Here is a 22,823-nt window from a genome sequence, read left to right as displayed (position 1 = left end):
TGGGACTTGATGCATTTACCCCAACGGCAAGGCCTAGGAATATTTTGGCTACCCCAGCGACTTTGGCCTGCAGACCATACCCATAAACCAACCATCAGCTGAATAATAAGCTCTCCCTTCCATGTCACCCTTCAGTGTCCTGGGACTCAAACCTTCTGGCCAAGCAGAGTCCAATATCCAGTGGCCCAATAATATAGCTTCCAAAGCAGAGAGTCACAGATTTAATGATCTAATGTGTCATCCGTTAATCAGTCCATACAGCCATTCATCAGTCTTTATTCTCTTGTTTCTTCTTTGCATTTCCTGCTTTACTAGCCATATTGGAGCTAAAATATAGGAGCTAAAAATATTTTCTTGCACTTTGCATACCTGCCTACATATTTCATCTTGGCAACCTTAAATTTTATTCATTTCTGGACTTGAATTTATTAGCCAACAAAATAACTAAAGACTTGGATTATTATCGAAATTTTGTCAGTGACTTGTCCTTATCCTTAAGGCTTGGAGAGTAATTTTCAGAGCTGAAAGTGACAGCTCTTTTCTACTTGAGAAATGTAATGCTTCTTTTTGTTTAGCCATCAGTGATCTCTTTCTGACTTTGCTTTGCAGTTCAAGTACAAAGAAGTGTATGAACACATCAAGGCAAATGGGTATACTCTGGGCCCCAATGATGTGCCGTTCGTTAATGTCCGGAGGATCAACAATGTTACCAGTGAGGTACTGTGATCGCTAAGTCTGTGGGGGAAATACTGCGTTTCAACAACCATGGCTTTGCTTCAACTACATGAAGAACTAGTTGTATTTCAGCTATAAATTTATACATCAAGGAGTAAGATCTTTTTTGTCACCATTTTGATACTGGTATCCCTTGGTCATGTTTTTCTATATTCGGAAATGCCATTGTAGAGACCCCAATCCATAGATGATAGAACAAATTAATTCCTTCTTTTGACATTTATATTCACCAATCTTTAATAAGATTCTATTTTAGTCTGAACTCATGACCCTGGTTTTCTACCTGAACTATTATTGGTTTGTATATCTGATCCTGCTATCTAACCATTGAAAGAAAGTTAAAGACTTTGCTCAAAATTCTTCACCTAAATAAAATATGATTTACTCTTTTTTCCTAATCTCAATCATTTTCTATATCCTCAATCTCTCCTCTCATGGCTCTTTATGTAAAATATTTGATTTTTCGTTAGTCAACAGATGCTCTTATCATCCTGTATTAAACATCTGGAATGGCTTTTTTTCCAATGTAGAGGCTGTATCGGCAACTGTACCATAAACTGAAAGACAAGATTCACACGACCCCTGACACGCCTGAAATCCGACAAGTCAAGAAGACACAAGAGGCTGTCAGTGAGGTGGGTATTTTCTTAGAAGAAGGAACAGGCGATGGAACCCAGGTCCACCAATCACTCTCTAATGTGTGTGTTTCTTGGCATTTTTTTCTATAGTTGATCTACAAATCAGACTTCTTCAAGATGCAGGGCCACATGATCTCGCTGCCGTACACACCCCAAGTGATCCATTGCCGTTACGTGGGAGACATTACCAGTGACGTAAGCCTCTCATAGGGTCTTTCTGGGACACTCTTTCCAAGAGGCCACTTGCATTCAGTATTTAAGCCAACCAGTGGTTTTTTAATAGCCTTTTCCACTGAGTATTTCTAAACTGATTGTACAGCTTGGAGGTGAAAGAGCCTGGAAGCTCATCCCTACTCCCACTCCCTTAGGCAACTTCCTGCTGCCATTTTTTTCCCTCTCCTTTCTTCTCATAAAAGACCACTCCATTCAATCTAGGTTTTTCTTCCATCAACATAATAAAATAATAGCTGGGTTCTATTCTCAGCACAGTGTTAGAGATTTAATTAAAAAACCTATGATTTATTTGACTGCAAGCAAACTAAGAGTACAGGGTGGATATATTGAACCAAAATGAAAGTGACATCAATAAAAATGTGTCACTACTCTGTCTTACATATTCTTGATTTGTCTGTTCTCATGATCAGCTGTATTTCTATTTTTGCCATACAGATTAAATACAAAGAGGACTTGCAGATTCTGAAGGGACTGGGCTGCTTCTTGTATGACACTCCCGACATGGTCCGCTCCCGGTTCCTGCGAAAGCTCTGGGTGAGTGCCCGTCTTCACAACCTGTGGCTTCCCTTGCCAGCTTCAAGAAGCTGAGCAGAAAGAGTCTTTACCTGCAGCTAATTTTAAGGGCACATTTGCCCGTAACCCACTTGAGCAAGTCATAACCCTCTTCAGATGATCTGTGCTTCCTATCAAAGGTGATGAGCTTAGGAAAATGACAGTTGTTTCTGTTGCTGCCTGAGAAGACATCCAGGATGAAGGGAGGGTCACCTTGACTTGCATATGCCAGCCATTTGAAAGACAATGTGTGACCATGACATGCGCACATTGTTCCTTAAATATTCCTTCAATGATGAATCCACTTTTTGTGTTGGGTTTTGTTTTTTTTTTTTTCAGTCTAATTACCTGTACACTGATAACGCAAGGAAGATGCGAGACAAATACAAAGTGGTGCTGGACACGCCAGAATACAGAAAAGTGCAGGAACTGAAGACGCATCTGAGTGAGGTAAAGATGCTGAGGGACTCGTTCCTCTCGTGATCGTCTCTCAGGCGACTACACTAGGCAAACGACGTCCCCTCCGACTTTATGTACAGAGTGGCCACCATGTATACACAAGTCAAATGACCTCAGTTTGCCTCAGTTTACTTATTTTTATTCCCTCTTAATGAGATGAAAATATCGATACTTATCTTACCTATGACTATGATGGCTGCCAGTTTACATGATTATATAGGTTAGGAAATCCTTCTGTTTTACCCTATTGGTGTAGCCTCCAGACTGTATTTATTTCAAAAGTCTCTCTCTCTTTAGTTCCTGCTATCAGGAACCCTAATCATGGCAGTGCCATTTGAAACATCTTCAATGGCTTCCTGCTCTGTTTCCCACTCAATCAATTCCAAAGTACTTAAATGTAAAAACCTCTGATTTGTTGGACTACCCATCCTTTTCATCTGCGCCACCTGGCACTAAGCTCCTGATTTATTGGAGTTAGTTTTGTATAAATCTGATGTTCTCACCTAAACTGTTGGTTCCTTGAGGGTTGGACCCCATCTTACTTAGATGTGTATCCCATAGTGCCCTGACCGTCATAGAGGTCCATGTTGGCCAATGACTAAACCTGCTTTGTAAAGGTAAAGGCATTCCACAGATGTCAGTGGTTGCTCTTATTACAGGTTATCTCTGAAATACCTTTACTTCTCTTGGATACCTGGGTTCAGAATTGTCTAAAACTTTCATTTCTCCTCTTCATAATTTCCTTTGGAAATTTTATACATATTGTGCATCAACATTAAGAAGAAGAATAGTTATTTTTCAGTAGTGCAATTTCTGCCACACTTGCCTCACCATAGAGTAATCTTGGCTTGATAAAATATTGATCCAAGCTACTACCCGGGATCCAGGCAGTCTGGGGGCGAGACTATAAATCTGTTTTTAATAAGGATTTGGGGAGTTTTTAGGATCGGGAATGTTTGGGAAACACTGGCTTAGAAAAAAGTTTGAAGGAAGTGTAAGTTATTGACTTTTGAATTGTCTTCGCACATGGTCTTGACACGTATACATTGGCAGTACCAGGAAATAGGGATGCTGTCCCAAGACATAAGCAATGCCTACCTAAGTGCAGGGGAAATACAGCACAAAGAGAATTATACAAATGGCACAGGAGAGTCGGGTCTTAGTCCCAGATTTACTTCCAGTTTGCTGTGTGACCTTGTATAACTCACAACAGCAACACCCCAATTTCAATTGGACCAGATAATAATTTGGGCTCCTTTTACCCATAATATTCTATGAGTTTGTCAATTTTCTTTATTTGAAATTTAGCCTGGAAGAAACAGTAAATTTTTATTTAGTTTATCTCCTTTCTTTCAGTAGTAACATCAAAAATAGACCCAAACAGATAAGCTCATCTTGTTTCAGCTTACACTTGGATATGATTTAGATTTTTTGAAATGAACATGTACATACATGTGTATATGCATATTATTTATTTCCTACATTTTATCTGTCCAGCTGGCATTTATGTCCATAGTTAGAATTTATTTGTTATCCATTTGTACTTTTGAGCTTGCCTCATTAGATTAAATTCCCTCAACATTTATTAGAAGACTACTACTTTTCAGATCTTTTATCTCAGCACAAGGTGATAAAAGGATGATAGGGCATTCCATGGGCCTGTAGCCTGTAAGAATAAACAGACATCAGTGCAAAAAATGGTATCCTACAGGACTAATCAAGATAGTATGGACTCTCAGAGCTTTCCAAGAGGATAACAGGGGGGAAGAACACTCTAGGCAGAAAGGACAATATGTGACAATGGCTGTAATGAGTTCTAGAAATTGGAAATAATTTTAAATAGTACCTGGGGAGTGTGGAAAGCTGTTGGGAAATGAGACTAGAAACACAGGACAGCAGCTAGGTTATGAAAACTCGTGGGTGCTGTATTAATGATCTGGGGCTTGATGAAAAATCATTGAAGAATTACTTCTAAGCAGGATAGATCTGAGCATTAAGATCTCCTTTCTCAGACTTGTGAAGATGATGAGCCATGTGTAGTGGTCCAATAGACGATTTGGGAGAGTGATTTAGGAGGCACTTACAGATGTGTAGAGAAGAAATGATATAGGAGGGTGAACCAGGGCAGTGGCTGTGGGGAAGGAGAAAGATCAGATTTAAGGATTATCATGATTCACAACCATTATGATGTGGGAATAAGACAGAAGGAGACTGGGATGACTCCCCAAGTTTCTGGGAGATCAAGGACTTTTAGCAAAACAGAGAAAATAGGAGAAGCAGATTGGGGCAGGAGATGGGAGTAATATAAAAGATCCTACATTGAACATGGTAAGTCACTCAAGTTTAGAACATTGTTGAAAATTTGGGTCTGAGCTCAGGGAAGACACTGGATATAGAGATTTGGAAGTCATCAAGCTCAAATTGATGGTTGAGGCCCTAGGTACCAACATGGTCATTCAAGGAAAATGATAGGGTGAAAGGGGTCAAGCCTGGACTCCAGCTAGTAGCAGCTATTGGGGGAAGGCAGAACCATAGAAGGAAGCTGAGAAGGCAGCTGTGCCCTAAGCACCTAGAGGAGAATGGTGGGACGGAAGGCAGAGAAGGGAGTTTTCAGGAGTGAAACTGCTCAGCAATTTCATTTGTTACAGAGACGCAATCTTGGATTTGGCAATTGTAATGGTTTTGGTGGTCTTACTGACAGTGACTTCATTGGAGTGGTTGGGTGGAAGCCAAACTATCGCCCTGAGAAATTAATCAAAAGAGATAAAAAGAGGAAACACATAGTTTGTTTGGTTGTGAAAGAAAGGAAGGAACAAGGCCATCTGTAGAGGTTGGAACCTAATGAAGGGAGAGATCTGAGTCTGTGTTCAGATGATGGGAGAGGACTGGAAAAATAGGAGGGTTGAAGATATGGAGGGGAAACGGATGATTGCTGGAACAGGGTTCTGGGAGGGACAAGTGAGAAGGAACACAGCAGGAGGCTTGAATCTTGGAAAAGCTACAGAATGTCTCTTATTTTGATAGGAAAGAAAAAAGAAAAGGAGGGTCAGGGAGGTTAAACAAATTAGTGGCTTATTGGGCAGAAACTGAGATTGTTGCAGTGGGAGGGCCAGCCCCTGCTTCTTCTATGAAGTGATCAATAACGGCATCTGCAGAGAACATGTCAACGAAGCAGAAATAAATGATGGTGATGATTGTTTTATGTGCAGCTGGTATACAGAGCGGCAGGCAAGAAGCAGAAGTCCATCTTCACTCCAATTCCTGATACTCCTGATCTTTTAAGAGCCAAGCAAGGGCAAAAGCTTCAGAGTCAGGTAAGATTAGACATTGAGAATTCAGAAGCCTGCCACACTGGTGTCACAGGGGATGGTCATGTGGACCACTCCTGGTCAGTAGCAGCCTGTCACAGGTGGGTGTCCTTGATGCAGCCTCAGGCCCATGAATTTCAAGAAGCAGTTTTTGTTTGGGCCATCATAACCATCACTGTGTTTTACATGAGCAGGTAATGGTATGTCTACTTTCTAAGTTCTGTATAACTTTTGTCATTGGATGATAGTCCGTGGACTCTAGGTAGTGAAAATAAATTGCTTGATTCGTTTCAAAGGACATATCTATTGTCCACAGACAAATGAAACCACACTTCATGCATTTGGACAAAAATGGGGGGGGGGTGGAATATGTTGAGGGCTCTATCAGAATCCCCTTGTTCTTCTTATTGGCATTCTTTATTACGTGGATTTAGATTGAACTATATTCAGCATTAAGAATATTAGACAACTGGAGTGCAAATATGTGTTTCCAAATGTGAGACACAGAAAGAAACAAATGAACAGAAACACATATAACAAACAAGCAAAAAAATCAGGACAACAACAAGTAGACACTGCTCTCCATTTAAGGGTTATAAATGAATCAAGAAGACTGAATACCAGATAAGGCATGTTTTATCTCCATAACATCTGACCCCTATTCTCATTATTTAGTATCTGTATGTTGAACTTGCCACCAAAGAGCGACCCCACCATCACGCTGGGAACCAGACCACAGCCTTGAAGCATGCAAAGGATGTGAAGGACTTGGTCAGCGAGGTAAGCTGAGAATTTAGCATGGAGACACTAGGTTAAAAGGAAAAATTCTGGAGTGGCCAGTTAGTTCAGTTGGTTAGAGCGTGGTGCTGATAACACCAAGGTTGTTGGTTCGATCCCCCCATGGGCCACTGTGAGCCATGCCCTCCTTAAAAAAAAAAAAAGAAACACACAAATAAATAAATGGAAAAATCCTTTTTGAAAACAATCACCTGCTGCCCCCATCAGAAAGCTCGTTTCTATAGATCAATGCTCAGCAGCAGCCAAGAACAGACGGCATGGCTGTTCTCCTAACGAGCAAGAGACTCTGTCCCTGGACAGGATCTGTGACATGGCTGTGAATCGGCAGGGATAAAAACATTTGAACTTAAATGTGCTTCTCTCTTTTATCTTTATCTCTTAGAACAAGTACAAGGTGCAATATGAAAAGATGAAGGACAAGTACACCCCGATTCCAGACACGCCAATCCTCATCAGAGCCAAGAAGGCTTACTGGAATGCCAGTGATGTATGCATCTCTTCCTTCTTTCTTCCGCTGTGGTTGAGGTTGAGTTACCTAAGAAACAGAAGGTTGTATAGCCCTAGCCCACAACATGGATCAGGGAAAAGAAAAAAAAAAAAGTTTAAAAAAAAGCACAAACAATACCAGTTAGGCAAAGTAGCTAAGAATAATGCTGAGAGATTCCAAAGGCCTATTGTTCTTCTCATTGCTCTTCTGGGAAACATATGACCCCTTCTTTTAATTCTTTGGTAGCATTTCCTAGAGATACTTGACAACGAATGGTTACTTATCCATAAAATCATGTTCTTGGAGCCAGCCAAACGTGGTTTCAAATCCTCATGCTCATGACTTGCCTCGTGTATGACTCTATATAGTTTTCCTAATTTTTCTGAGATTCTGTGTTCTTGTGTGTGGAACAACAATAAGAATTGTGGTAATTAAATTAGAATAAACAAGATCATGTATAAAGGTTCCTAGGACAGTGCTGGGCTGTTAGTTGACACTCAGAACACATTTATTCCTTTTTTTTTTGCTTTACTGCCTAAATCATGCAAATGGCACATTTGTTAGAATTAGGAGGGACAGACTTTCATTTACTATACCACATGATCAAGAACAAGACTGCTTTTTAATGGCAGTGGGATTATCTGTTAATAAAGATAGGAAATCAATCAACTCCGGGTAGATGGCCAGTCCCTACCAGTTTTGTGTCTCAGAACCCAAATGTGAAAGCATTGCATTCATTACCAGAACCAGAATCCCTTGAGGATTGCACATGTTAGGTCTTCAACTCAGCCAAAAGCTCAAGCCACCTTATCACCCCTCAAATTAGCAACATTGCTCTAGGATTTCAAGTCATGTTAGAGAAATGACAATGATCCCGAAACAGAAATGTGAAAGCATGCAACCAATTGGAACGATATCTCAGTTCCGTAATTTTATCAAATTTGCATTTGGAGCTGAGAGGAGACTGTTAGTTGGAAATTGGCAATACCAGTTTGCTTCCCATATAAGCTGAGACAATGGTGTGCTGCCCTCAAAATCTATCCCCTGGGATAGTTTTAGAATTCTTGTGACACCCCCATCTTTAGCACCTCAAGGTTACCATTAACTATTAATTTGAACCAAGCTAACCACATCACCACTTCTTAGGGGCGGCCACGCAGTGAAATAGGCCCCTGCAGCTCCTTGTGCCATCGGACAGCCCCCTCCCGAGGGCTTTGCCAGGACCGATACTGATATGTCTAATCTTTAAACTAGTTCAATGTAACAAGGGTGGCGTCTGGCAGTCAGCTCAGCTTATCTATCCACAAGGAGAGCTAGGTGAGCTTATGAGATTATCCATCTGAAAACACAAAGTTGAAGTTAAAGAAAAGACATCTTTCATTATGTGTTTGATCAGCTACCCAAAAAGAAAAGATCTGTTGGAGGTCTAAAACAGACTACTCAGAAAAGTCCTCATCTTTTGTAGATGAGGTGAACCTTGTATGTATTCTCAGGTTAAAGTCAGAGCTGTTGTCTCCTGAAGTACCACAAAGATGAAGATGATAATGAAATAAAATGTCAGATGATAATGAAATAAAATGCTGCTGCATGGAGAAGGCATTTTAATACCAGGAGTTAGAAACTAAATTTTCCTCTCTTCCATGTACATTAGTGTGTCTTGGGCTCAACAAGGTTATTTATTTATTTATTTATTTTTATTTTATTTTATGTTTTCTTCCTCCCAAATGAGCTTTTGTTCTGTATTGTTTTACATTTAAATAATTTTTTTTATTTAAGTAGTTTTAGATTTACAGAAGGTTACAAAAATGGTACAGAGTTTCCATATGGCTTATACCCAGTTTCCCTATTGTTAACGTCTTACATTACCATATCATACATTTGTCACAACCAATGAACCAGTGTTGAAACATTATTATTAACTAAACTCTGTATTTTATTCATATTTTATCAGTTGTCTCCTCATGTCCGTTTTCTCTTCCAGGATGTGAAATGAGCTTCTTAATCTCTCCTAGATTTATTCGTGGGAAAACCTAAAAGAGAAGACTCCAGAGAGTTTAAGAGTTCAATGATTTAACTCAGTAGTTTTTCATAATCCACATGCGGTTTCTCTTTCCAGCTACGCTACAAAGAAACCTTTGAAAAGACCAAAGGGAAATACCACACTGTGAAGGATGCTCTGGACATTGTTTATCATCGCAGAGTCACAGATGACATCAGTAAAGTACGTTCCCTACGTATTTCTACTTGTGTGGGGCTCCATAACCAACCATCATTTGAAAAAAAATATTCTCCCTTTCCTAATACTCTCAGGAGACAAGTACACTTTTTTACATTAACTTTGGGTAAGATGTCATAGCTGTCTTTGTGTCTCTACCACAGGTGAAGTACAAGGAGAACTACATGAGCCAGTTGGGAATCTGGAGGTCCATTCCTGATGACCCAGAGCACTCCCACCATCGGGCAGTCACCGATGCTGTCAGTGACGTGAGTCTTGAAATTTTCTGTTTTTACATATAACTTCACCTGCACATACAACTTAGGAAATCTAACACTGCATAAAACTGATTAAACACTTGCCTCAATTTCAATTCTTACGTACGGATATTTAAATCATAAAACTCATTGCTAAATGAGTGAGCTTCAATTTGGGAGAGAAAAATATATATTCAAATTTATAAACCTAATCTTTCTTCTCAATGTTTTATATCATATTACATGACCAGACGTGATCTACTTCATCGAAGCAATAACCTATTTTTTGAAAAGACAACTTCATGAAGCAATGAAGATACATAACAATGTTCACTGAGAAAGAAATTGCAGCTCTCTACATGAAAATACAGCGGCCACGCTAATGACATACTCTCGAGAAAACTATGCCTGTTACATTTGAATTGCTTTAATTAGTATTAGAACTGAAAGTTTCCATGTATCATACAACACACCATAAAATGAGCAGACATTGGAATTAGCAGAAGCTTTTTTAAAATAATTGTCTTTAATACTTTGTTATTCTGTATGCCTCAGCGGTCAGAGCTTCTATCTGTATCCATCCTAATCTACAGCTACTTGGAGGTAGGTTCTTAAAACTCTCTGATGATGTTCTTTTCCCAGGTAAAATACAAAGAGGATTTGACCTGGCTTAAAGGCATCGGCTGCTATGCCCATGACACCCCTGACTTCACTCTGGCTGAACAGAACAAGACGCTCTATAGCAAGGTATCTCCTCATCCAGTCAACCTATTCCAATGCCCACAGAGAGCATTACCACTGAGGATATAGCTTTCATGTTTCCACCCTTATCCTTGCTCCTAGCCCCTGTGATTGGACTACAAGCTGCACTGTTCACTCTACTTAGGAATTCTTATTGCCTATAGCCATCATTTACATAAATCTGATCAACAGTTATCTCAGTATAACTCCTCATGTCTCTTCCAGAAGTCCCTCCCTATGAATATATCTCTGGGTGATTTACACAGCGTTGACATGGTAACAACTATAAAGTGAGATTATTTTAATCCACACACTTGATGTGTGACTTGAGGCAAATACCTTTGTTTTTCTGGCCTTATATAGCAGTTGGATTAGCTTCCTCTGAGTTCTGGAATAGGAGTCAGCAAACTTTTATGGACCGTGCCAGATAGTTAATATTTTAGACTTCATTCTGTCACATATTCTTTGTTACAAGCCCTCAATATAGTGTGTGTGTGTGGGAAACATTCTTAGTTCATGGGGCCATTTAAATACAGGTGGTGGTCTAGATGTTAGCCCATCCCTGCCCTAAAATATTATGATTATCTGAATAATTACTGGAAGACTGTTTCAAGTTAATAGTCTAAAAACTACCTTCAAGTACACATGAAAATACTTTCAAAGTAAAATAATAATCTTTGTAATATATAGAAATAAATAAGGACCTGATTGGGATTTTTGCCTAATTTGTAAATAGATCTATTATTTGTCTTCCATTCAATGAAATTATAGATTTTGGTGTGAGTTTTAAAGAAATGCAGGTGAGTGTTCCCTTTGTTGCCTTGGGAGACAGAGTAAGCATTCAGTAATTACTTGTTAGCTCTATAAATGAATTATCACGATTGTATGATAAGGTAAGTGGCATGTCTCATCCTTAAGATAATCACAGCTTGCTATCAAGTAACCACTTTCTGTTTTCTCTAGTATAAGTATAAAGAGGTATTTGAAAGGATGAAGTCGAATTTCAAGTATGAAGCTGATTGTCCAATCAATAGGCATTTCAAGTATGCAACTCAATTGATGAATGAGGTATGTGTGACCTGGTCCAGTTAATCCTGTTCAGTTTCCTTAAGAAGGAATAACTTCTATAGAGTTATTTGATTATCAACCAATACATAAAATGACAAGAAAGTCATTCTAAGTGTTAATTCAAGACAAAGATTTGGAAAGACTCTAATACTGTCACCATCTGATGGACTGCCAAAAGCGCAGATAAGAACAAAGAAGGGACTATATTGAGAGGTGTGAGGACCCCACAGCCATCATCACCTCTGTTTGCACTAGCATAGGGCAGCACACCACTTTGGGTGACGAGAGCAAGGAGGTGAAGGATTTTGTTGACTATCAGCTGAACTCCCTTAAACATGATATTGTGTAGAGTTGGGAGACACAGAAGTTCAAGGTTAATTTAGGATCCCTTACAAAGGCACAGACATGCACACGTGGTCGGAAGAGCCATCCCTAAGGGGATAATTGTGATTCAGCATTCAATCGTATTACCATTGCTACTCTACCTTGATACAGAGAAGTATCCATTTGTACCCAAAATATTCCTTTATGGGTTCTACCGAGCCTTTCCTGGAACTGTCTGCAATCATTTAAGTTAAACTGAGCTTAAAATGACTGACATAAGAAAGCTGCGAATTAACTTATGTTTGGATATTTTATATTTAATTTCCTATCTTTGGATTTCCCACAGACTTATGTAAATTCAAAAACAAAGTTAGCAAATTGGTAAAATGTGTCTAAAAATGGAAATACAGTCAATGGTATATTTATTTCAATATATGACTTTTTTGTTATTTTTGTTATTTTTAAATTTGATTTTGTTCATTTTCAGTAGATTTCCAGGCGGGACAACTCTGAAGAATTACTGTTAGTAGCTTCCTAGAATGCAGCCTTGATACATTTTGTTTCTATTTTTCAAATTTGCAAAGGATTTTCAGGTCTCTTTTATAATCAAATAAATTACCTAGTATTAGAAGACCATTAGAATTTGTTCATGAATAATCTTTTTTTATTCTCACAGCCTTAGATAGTAGACGTGTAAGGTATCAGTGCCTTATTTTTAAATACAATGTAATATGTCATAAAACCTGACACAACTAATGGCATCATATGTAGAGACGGAACGAGTGTAGGCACAAGGTGCCCCCATTTGGTATCATAAATGAAATCTATCCCAAGCCCCAGCCTTCTCCAGGAGATCTTCCTTCATTTGATTGTCTTTGCTGCCTCTTTTTATTACCCGGGAAGCTTTGGGAGCCCACCTCCCAAAATGACATATTTCTTGCTCTCTGGAGTATTTATCTTAGGACATTTCTGTGTAGCCTTGAAGTTGTACTCTTGCTATAATTTGATCTGATGTCTGAGCAGAAAAAATACAGAGCTGATTATGAGCAGCGGAAAGATAAATACCACCTGGTAGTCGATGAGCCTAGACATCTGCTGGCTAAGACCGCAGGCGACCAGATCAGTCAGGTACTGTGATGGGGCTGCTGGGACAGCCCAGGCAGGACTGTGCTCCAGGTTTCTTATGAGATGTTGTCCTGTCTGCTGCAAGGATGTCATAGGTTCCGCCTATGATATTGGGATGTCCTGTTTCAAAGTATCTGTCTAGCCACCCAAAGAGCCCATGAGCTATTTGAGTGTGCCGGTCCACGCTCTGTGTTCTCACGTGTACTGTGGTGAAGACGAACAGAAAAGCTGGAGCCTTTCACCCTCTAGTCTCCTGGAGGGCCTGTTTGTAACCTGCAGTTGTAAACTGCCCATTGAGTTGCAAAGCAGAAACAAAGAAACAAATTCATGGAAGGAAAGAAGACTTCCTACTGTATTTTTCTACTCCAAAGATGGCTTCTTTTCTATAAGGCAATTCTATAAAGAACTAGCTATACCAGTCCCCATTCACAAGGACTGTGGATGGTCAGCTGCAAGTATTGCAGTCATTCTGGTTGGCATTAAAATGTATTTGGTGTCTTCACCCACACGTATATGTGAGCACATAAAGTGCATCTGCCTACATCTCTTCACTCAGTGGTGATTGGGATATAGAGCCATGTTCTTAAGTCTCTTCTGTGCTTCACTGCTCTTTGCATGAACAGAGAAAATATAAATCTAGTGCCAAGATGATTCTGAAACAAGGATGTAATGAACTTCTGCGTCCAGATATGTTGACTGCTCTCTACAACTCGTACATGTGGAGCCAGGTAATTTCGGATGTGATGTGAAGAAATGTTCAAAGCCTTGGGGGCATTTACCTTCCGCTTTCCTTGATTTCCTTCCCCTGACCCCTGCCCAAGCTGGTGTCTCATGATAAAGCTGCATAAATATTTGTTCCTTCTAAATGAACTCTGGCTCTGGCCCACTGTGATGGTCCAGCAGACATCATCTGTACATCATCGGACACCTTTGAAACTCTAGTAAGATTTACTGAGACTTTTTCAAACTTGATTTCCGAATTTATGTAATATCACCTTATATTTTTCAATATTTCCCCCCCAAAAAAATAAATTCCTTAGATATTGAAGATATTAAGTAGATTCAACAGCATTTAAAATATCTGAATATTTAACGTCTTCATCTAATGTGACCATTGTTCAGTGGTCACTACAACTCTTTAGGAGAGAGAAGGATTACAGAGCAGCTCTTTGAATATTGTACATATTCATGGCCCCTCTTGAGTTTGAGGCTGAATCCGCTAGGTTATTTCCAGCACATTGTCTTCTCACACACGTGTTAATAACATTGCTGATAACATTACCTTCCCAAAAGGTCAGTGGAAGCACACATGCCCCTTCTATCATATGCTGAAAGATAAGTTTGAAGCAGCAAAATCCAGTGATAATTGTTTCACTACTAGATACAATGTTAATAAAATGCCATTGCTCCTCCACAAAAAAGTTTTTAATCAATCTTTTGTATTAGAAACTTGTTTAATACTTTAGTTTGACATCAAATCAACACATGAAATGAGGGGGATGAGGACTCCCTATGAATATTCTATTTGCCTTCCCCCTTTTTTTTGGGGGGTCCTGATATGATCGTCAGATAGCTGTGCATGGAATTTTGTTGTGCTCTCTGTATCTGTACTGCTTGAAACAGCTTATATGCATGGAAAAAAAAATCACGACTTGGACATTACAAAAATAAATGTCTTTTTTCAAATGATATATACTTTAAACTATATATACACTCATTTTTTATTTTATATCTGTTTCATCTTTGATGTGGAAACACACTTTAAGAGATCATACATATTTGATGCAGCATATTGTGAGTGAATAATTACTTGTCAGAGTCCAGAAACAAGGGTCTCGTCCTGGCTCTGAGATTCACTTTATATGTGCCCTTAGCTCAGTCTTTTAATACTTCTGGGCTTCGGTTTCCATATGTAGAAAGTATATTGAAAACATCATTTTTGTTATTGTTATTATTTGCTACTCCATTACACGATGGCTGTCAAATACAGATTTATGTTAAGCATTTTCAATTAGGATTTAAAAAGAAAGCATGACACCTTCCCCCACATCTGTGGTTTATATAATCTACTATTTGCTGTGAGACTCTCTCAAGAGGAAAATTAGATTCTGTAAAGCTCTCTGATCTACTTCTTAGAGTTAACTTGTTCTTCTCTTCCACAATTTAGATCCAGTACAGGAAAAAATATGAAAAATCTAAGGGCAAATTTACCTCAATTGTGGACACTCCAGAACACCTGCGAACTACAAAAGTCAACAAACAGATCAGTGATGTAAGAACAAGAAACACTGCATGTATTCTCCAATGCAGGGCGCATTTGCAAATGTGGAGGGTCATTTTAAATTGTCACAATGTCTGGAAGACTCTCCTGCCATTTATTGGGAGCAAGGCAGAGATGCTAAATGTCATGCTACACTCAGGAATCTTCCTTTGCAATAAAGAACTGTTCCAACCAAATTGGCACACACCTCATTTTAGAGGCGCTGGGGCCTTAGCAGAAAGCATGAAAGCACCTGTTGAGTGTATAGAATTGTCTTTCCTTTATATACTCTCAAAAAAAACAAAACACTTTTGCATCTATATTTTTACGTTACCTTACATTGTAAATTAAGATACCTAACATTGACTCTTTCTGCTTTTTCATCTCCTCTAGATACTTTATAAGTTGGAATACAACAAGGCCAAACCCAGAGGCTACACCACAATCCACGACACACCCATGTTGCTACATGTCCGGAAGGTCAGGGATGAAGTCAGTGACGTAAGTCCCCAAAGAGCACTGTAGTCCTTCTCATCTTGGCCTCGCTGATGTGATATAATAAACCCTGGTCCGATGATCTGTTTCTGTACAACAATCTCCTTCACACTTGAAACAACAATCATCTCTTTCTGCTCATGATTCTGTGAGCTGACTGGCTGTGGCTGTTCTATTCCACACGCTGTTGGCAGACAGGCGAGGCTGAGGTGGGCCAGGCCATCAGGATGGCTCCCTCACATGGCTGGCAGTTGAGGGAGCTTGGCTGTGTATAGACAGCAACCCCTTCATGTGATTGGGACATCTCATAGCATGGGGGGTGGGTTCCGAGAGGCTGGAGTAGAAGCTTCCAGCCCAGTTAAGGGCTTTTCCTAGAGCTGACGTGAGTCGCTATTGCCATATTTGATTGGACACAGTGGACACCCAGATTCAATGGGTGAAGAGCTACATGCCACCCCTGGATGAACAAATGACAAGGTTACATTGTAGAAAAGCATGTGTGTGTGGGGGGGATGTTATAGAGACCATTCTGAAAAATGCAATGTGCCATAAACGCTATTAATACTTAGTAAGCTCTTATCTTAACTAAGAGAAACAAGGTAGCCATCAAATTCAAATACTCTGAATTTGAAGACAAATTGTATTCATAAATTTTCAGATATATGGCTAGATTCTATGGTTGAAAACTATCACCATTGTTGTTTTAAAAAAAAGAGATTAAATATTTTAGAGAACTCTATGGCTACATGGGCACCAGAAAGAATAGCAAAGGCATCTGTGGAAATTGCTCATCCCTACCCCAAAACCTTGACTATGGCTGGTGCTCAGGAATTCTTTAGTAGATTAATAAACGTGTTCACAATGTGGATCCTGAGTTTCCATGAAAAACATTAAATACATTCAGTGCACTGTTTCTGAAGGCAGAAATCTGTAAAACATTTTCAAAACATTTTTTCATACTTTTCATATTTAACATATTTTTCATGTTAAAATAAGTTTGGGCACTTCAAACGTGACCATCAGGTATTCATAAACATCTTTCCGATAGATCCTTTATGTGGTGCAATCCACTTCCTCTCACTGTAGGAAAATGAAAGATTTCTGCATCCATTTATGATTATAACGATAACCTGAGATACTGATGACACATACGTATTTCTAGGCCTCTTCCCTAAAGATATTGATTTCTTACGTCTGTGGTAAGCCACAGAAAATTGTGATTCTTATGATCAAGCAAATTTAGTAATACCACCAGGTTTCCTTAGAACAGTTGTACTTCAAATTTAACCACATTAAAGCCTAGGGTCTTTCGGCAACAATTAGTGAGAAGGCCCAGATGGGGCTCCAGGTCCTTTCTATTTAAGGGGAGCAAAACTGAGCGAAGCTAGAATTTCCAGGGCCAGGATGGGGAACTACCTACGGGGTCCTCAGAAGCGAAGGCTTCCGTGCCCTTCTCTCCCATCCAAACCCACTGTGCTCAGACTTGCTACATGTGGCCCTAGCAGTCACGATAGGGCTGGCTGCATCCATTTGTCAGTTCATTTGTTCACCAAATATTTATGGGGTTTCTATGTGCCTGACACTAGGAATGAGACAATAAGTGACACCCAATTGTTGCCCTCAAGTGGTTCAGCTTATTGGAAAGAATAGACAGAGAAACAAATAAGTACAGCATGACATGATAACAGCTGGACCTATGGGGCACAGAAGGCAGGCGCGATCATTCCATCTGGTTGGGGCAAGCTTCTCTTCTGTCAGCAGTTTTCAAGATGTTCTGAACTTAAGATTCTGTGATTTGGAGAAGGGAAAACACACAAGAGTAGCTGTGCCACTGGCCCGATTCAGCACAAGCTCAGGGGACATAAATCCTATGGTGACACTGGTGAACATTCTCAGTGTGTCCGGGGGAGCGCTTTTAAGATCTGAGACAGGAAAGTGCGCGTCTGCATGACTGCATCCGTGCTTCACACCGATTTATTCTGTGTTAAGGAACATTGTGTACTATAGTCACAGTTTTAATTTCTTGTTTTTTAAAAACGCTTGGTAGGCTGCTATAAAAAAAAAATTAACCTTGTCACTGTGTTTCTTCACATAGCTGAAATACAAAGAAGTTTACCAAAGAAATAAGTCCAACTGTACCATTAAGCCAGATGCTGTTCATATCAAAGCAGCCAAGGACGCCTACAAAGTCAACACCAACGTAAGTTCTGGAACCTTCCCCAAGGCTAACGGCGTGTTTATCAGTGTCTGCAGGACACGTGACCTCTTCCTACTCTCTTTAGGTGACTGAACTCTAGTGAGTCCACATCAAGAGTTAGACCCCGGGCACAGGAGTAGTGACGCTGAAATCTAAGTGCTGCCTTTGGTTCTCACACAGGAGAACGAGGAAGAGCAAGGGTGACCGAGCTCGTGCCACGGATGTGACCCAGTCAGCCTTCATGCGAGGTGGCTGAGAAATAGGAGATATAATTCTGAAATGAAAGTTGCATTTTGGAGAGTGTCTCAGCATCTTTCATTCCCTCCATCCTCCATATTCTCCTCTTGTCCCAAATCCTAGAACCTGCTTCTTATGGAAAAAAAAAAAAAAGTTATTTTTCAGTCACTTTGTACTGTCAGGAGTTGGCCTAGACCTTGCTCCTGCTTGGATCTCCTGGTGCTGACTCATTTCTTTGTGGTGGGGCATCTTAAAGCCTCAATCACAGAAACATTTTTGTGCATTTAGATGAATATTAACTTTTTAAAAACACACAAATAATTATATAATGAAACCATTATAACCCTACTAGTGCCCACTAGTGCCAGAGAGAACATATGTTTATTAGGGCCAGCAAACTGAAATGCTGCTGATGGGGGCTGGCAGGTAGCTTACAGGTGTCCTGAGGATGGATTGAGGAATGGGTAGCAGGATGGATGTGGGGAAAAGCAAATGCAGCAGTAAAATGTACATGGTCGACTCCAGGCGGGGGGTGTCTGGGTATGCTCTGCAGGATTGTTGCAACCCTGCTGTGTGTTTGAAAAGGTTCACAATAATGTCAGGGGAAACTTATTCAACAGTAGACATAGATGCATGTACATTTTATTGTGTGCAGGTTAGGCCTTGAAAAAAAAGAGAGAGAGGAAAAAAGAGTGAGGAAAGAAATGTGCTTGATAGAGAGGGCTCTTCCGAAGGACTCTCAAATTAAATGATAGATACTCTGGGCCTCAGATATGGCTCGAGGCAGCCAGTTCTCCAGGTCAGATGAAAGTCTAGCGAGTGCATAAGCACCTCTAAAGCCAGATTGCCTGGGTTTGAATGCCATCTCCACCTTTTATGAACTGTCTCACGTTGGGCAGGTTATTTAACCCTTCTAGGCAGTTCCTCAGCTGTTGGTTGCATGCAGTTATTATGAATATCAAATGAGTTAATATTTAAAAAGCACTTAGAAAAGTGCCTGGCACAAAATAATTTACTATAAATGTTTAATATTTTGTTTAAATTAAGCCTGAATTTAGTTAGAAATTGAAAGTCCTTGATGCTGAAGAGGATTAAGCTACACTGGCAGAGTTAAAAAGCCTGTAGAATCATTTCACCTGGAGGCCTTTGAATTTTTTCGCCCCTAATTTGAGACCAAAGGATCTCATAAGATGACCTCTTGAGTGACCAACGACGCTGCATCAATTATAGAGAAATTTTAATTTGGGCTGCCTCTTGCATAAAGAACCATAATTTGTTGTGTGTTAAAATGCAAAAGGAGTCCCTCTGTGTAGCGCGTGGGGTTAGGCATTCAGCTCGCTGAGTAACATGGTCTGTTTTCCTCTTGTTTAAAACAGCTGGACTACAAGAAGCTGTATGAAGCCAACAAGGCCCATTGGAAGTGGACCCCTGACCGACCGGACTTCATCCAGGCTGCCAAGTCATCCCTGCAGCAAAGCGATGTGAGTTGGACAGACGTGGATGAGACCAAACATTAATAACCGCTGCCCCGGGTCTTAATCCTCGCTCATTTGAGAGCCAAGGAGGACAAGAGGCTTGAGAGGAGTGGAAGACACAGGAAGCGACTGGCCACAGAGCCTGGGCTCCCATGGCTGGGCCCAGACACAAATGGTCCAGAGTCCTGAGCAAGGCTGGGGTGGGGCTGGGACGAGCAGGTTGAGGTGGGGGGTCAAGGGCTTGGTCTTAGCCTCGGGACTGGAAAGGTGGAGCCCAGCGTGCTGTGAGGAGCCAGGAAGCCCCGACCCGCATTCTGGTAGCAAGCCCTCTTTCAAAGCAGGACTTGCTACGGATTGAATCAAACGCCGGCTTTCTCCTTTGCCTGTCTACCCTCTCTTCCTCTGCCTTCTATCACAGTTTGAATACAAGCTGGACCGAGAGTTCCTCAAGGGTTGTAAGCTTTCTGTCACTGATGATAAGGACATGGTGCTGGCCCTAAGGAATTCCTTGATAGAAAGTGACGTAAGTATCCCGTCCCTTCCATGCTGCCTAAGCCCACTCAGGGCCGTCTTCTGCGGCACAGCCCCCAGGGGCGCCCAGCGCAGGACAGAGGACGGCTGTTGCTGTAGGAGCTCAGGTGTGGCTCGTGAAACATGACCCTGCTCCCAGGGACCCCAGTGATGGGGCAGCGTAGGGTGGCCTCTGTGGGAAGCTAGTAAACCCCGGTGACCGACCTGGATTTCTACTGTCCTGCAAGATAATTCACACAGCAAGAACTGGGGATCTAAAGGCCTGACTGGATTCTATAAAGAAACAAATTCATTTCTGTGGGACCACATTCTTCCTAGGCCACAGTTTTCTTGTCTGGAAAGAAGGGATCGTCATGCCTCCCGGGGTTTGGGGGAGCGTCCAATGACATATTTGAAAATGCTGTGCACTAAGGCTGTCTGTATGAAGATTTATCCTGAGATCCATTCGGATGGTTATTACAACCTCAACTTGCCAGAGAGAAAAGTAAAACCCTGTTTGTGTACTTCCCAGCGTCAGATCTTTTACTGAGTTTAATGTTCCTGCTGGGTCAACAGTGCTGCTCTCCCACCTCAATCCAGTGACTTGGGAGCTTGATAAAAACATGTGGGGGACCCAGAGGGGGTAAAGGTATGCTTGTTTCACTCCTGCAGCTGAAATACAAAGAGAAACACGTCAAGGAAAGAGGAAGCTGCCATGCTGTGCCTGACACTCCTCAGATCCTTCTGGCAAAGGCTGTCAGCCACCTGGTGTCCGAGGTAACCCTCCAGCAGCCATGTGTGCTCCTCCCATCCTGGGCTGGTGCCCAGCCAGACACTCTAACAAGCTCTCTGTGGATTTCCTCAGAACAAGTACAAGGACCACGTGAAGAAGCACTTGGCCCAGGGCTCGTACACAACACTGCCAGAGACCCGGGACACCATTCACGTCAAGAAAGTGACCAAGCACGTCAGTGATGTAAGTGACCAGCCCCCGACTCTTGGCAGCAGCCATGTCACCGTACCTTAGCACCCAGCCAAAGACCACAGGCTGCCTTTCTGCTTACAAACGCTTCCCTTTATGTCCCTTCACTCTTACCATCAACACTTGTCTGTGAATGTTGAACTCTGGTTTAAAGGATGACCCATTTGTTATTAGCCTTCCAATCACGGCAATGATGGCAGATGTGGGATTTGCCACAGGGCATGTTATCTAGCGATATAAGATGTTACGAACCTAGGGCTACTAAGGGAGGACGTTCTGCCGGTGAAGATTGGCCTCTCGTACTCTTAAACTAAACAATTAGAGGTGAAAATTACCTCTTTGTGTCTCAGTCATCTCTGCCCTCTATGGCCTTACCAGTAAGGCTTGAATAATCATGCTGTTATATTTTATGACTCCTATAGAGTTCCACATATTTTGAAAAGGTAGAAATGGTGAATGAAAGAGCTTAATTTCCTTATGGTCAGTTCTCCAGCAATTGGTGTGTAGTTCAAGTGTTGGATTCTAGGACAGAAATGACACAGAAGAAGTGGAATGTGGATCAGAGACCCGAGTTCCAGACTGATGCCAAAACGGGGGGCCACGGGTTTTCCTGGAGATCTTCTCAAAGTTCTTCAAGTAAATCAATTCTGTTCCCAGCTTCCTCTGCTCATCTACATGACTCTGGCTCTTTTTAGACAAATTACAAAAAGAAGTTTGTCAAGGAGAAAGGGAAATCCAACTATTCCATCATGCTGGAGCCTCCAGAGGTGAAACATGCTATGGAAGTGGCCAAGAAGCAGAGTGATGTAAGTTTCTCCTCTCAACACTCTCTCAGGGCCCACTGAGGCCGTGGAGCCCCAATTGGTGCATGCTGAGCTGGTTTCAGGGAGGGGTCACCCTAATTTCTATATCTGATAGTTTAAAAAAATATGGTGGTAGAATTGGTTTAGTTTTAATAAAAAGGTTCCTGGTACTTAATGAGGACTTTTGGAAAGATAGCCTCTCTCTCAAGTGAGTAAATATTTTTTTTTTCTTTTCCCAAATAAAGGTCGCCTACAAAAAAGATGCCAAAGAAAACCTGCATTATACCACAGTGGCCGATCGGCCAGACATCAAGAAGGCCACGCAGGCAGCCAAACAGGCCAGTGAGGTAAGGTTGTGGTTAAAATGTACTTGGTCCCAATGGTCACTGTCAACAAGTAATACACAGCACTCACCACCCATTTTGGTTTTCTTTGATTCAGGTGGAGTACAGAGCCAAGCACCGGAAGGAGGGCAGCCATGGGTTAAGCATGCTTGGTCGTCCGGACATTGAAATGGCCAAGAAGGCCGCCAGGCTGAGCAGCCAGGTAACACAGATGGGCAAGAGGCAGCTCTAATGTGGGGAGATTTAAAACAAAACAAAAAAAAAAACAAAAACAAAAATAAACAAACAAACAACAAAAACCAAAAACAAAACACCTTGCAGGAAGAAGTGATCCCCAGAAGCAAAGTGCAATATTAACAACCAAAGAGATATTGGGTCTTTGCTAGCACTGTAGAGCTTTGAAAAGCTGTATCATAAAGTGTGCTAAGGACCTTTCTTGTTTCCATCTAACATCTCTAGGCCTTTCTTGTTCTCCACTTTTCCATTTAGGGGACTGTGTCTAGGTATTTGTGTGCTTAGCTATCTTCATGTGACAAAAGGACCAGCTCATGAGGTCCTTCTGGAACCTCTTCCCAGGCA

The 22,823-nt window shown here is 41.1% G+C and overlaps 1 protein-coding gene across 1 annotated transcript in view; it reads left to right on the top strand.

Moving 5' to 3' along the window:
• Positions 1-22,823, top strand: part of NEB (nebulin) — a 181,532-nt gene that overhangs the window by 125,573 nt on the left and 33,136 nt on the right. The window contains exons 108-130 of the mRNA XM_081052074.1: positions 610-717; positions 1,266-1,370; positions 1,464-1,568; positions 2,043-2,141; positions 2,499-2,609; positions 5,828-5,932; positions 6,602-6,706; positions 7,107-7,211; positions 9,328-9,432; positions 9,591-9,695; positions 10,326-10,430; positions 11,388-11,492; positions 13,565-13,669; positions 15,109-15,213; positions 15,595-15,702; positions 17,792-17,896; positions 19,507-19,611; positions 20,024-20,128; positions 20,788-20,892; positions 20,981-21,091; positions 21,793-21,903; positions 22,146-22,247; positions 22,342-22,446. Of these exons, the coding sequence (XP_080908200.1) occupies positions 610-717; positions 1,266-1,370; positions 1,464-1,568; positions 2,043-2,141; positions 2,499-2,609; positions 5,828-5,932; positions 6,602-6,706; positions 7,107-7,211; positions 9,328-9,432; positions 9,591-9,695; positions 10,326-10,430; positions 11,388-11,492; positions 13,565-13,669; positions 15,109-15,213; positions 15,595-15,702; positions 17,792-17,896; positions 19,507-19,611; positions 20,024-20,128; positions 20,788-20,892; positions 20,981-21,091; positions 21,793-21,903; positions 22,146-22,247; positions 22,342-22,446 (2,430 nt within the window). The remainder of the gene's footprint in view (positions 1-609; positions 718-1,265; positions 1,371-1,463; positions 1,569-2,042; positions 2,142-2,498; positions 2,610-5,827; positions 5,933-6,601; positions 6,707-7,106; positions 7,212-9,327; positions 9,433-9,590; positions 9,696-10,325; positions 10,431-11,387; positions 11,493-13,564; positions 13,670-15,108; positions 15,214-15,594; positions 15,703-17,791; positions 17,897-19,506; positions 19,612-20,023; positions 20,129-20,787; positions 20,893-20,980; positions 21,092-21,792; positions 21,904-22,145; positions 22,248-22,341; positions 22,447-22,823) is intronic.

The sequence above is a fragment of the Rhinolophus hipposideros genome (genome assembly GCF_964194185.1).
Source record: "Rhinolophus hipposideros genome assembly, chromosome: 6".
Classification (NCBI taxonomy): Eukaryota; Metazoa; Chordata; class Mammalia; order Chiroptera; family Rhinolophidae; genus Rhinolophus; species Rhinolophus hipposideros.
This window is presented reverse-complemented; position numbering and strand designations above follow the sequence as displayed.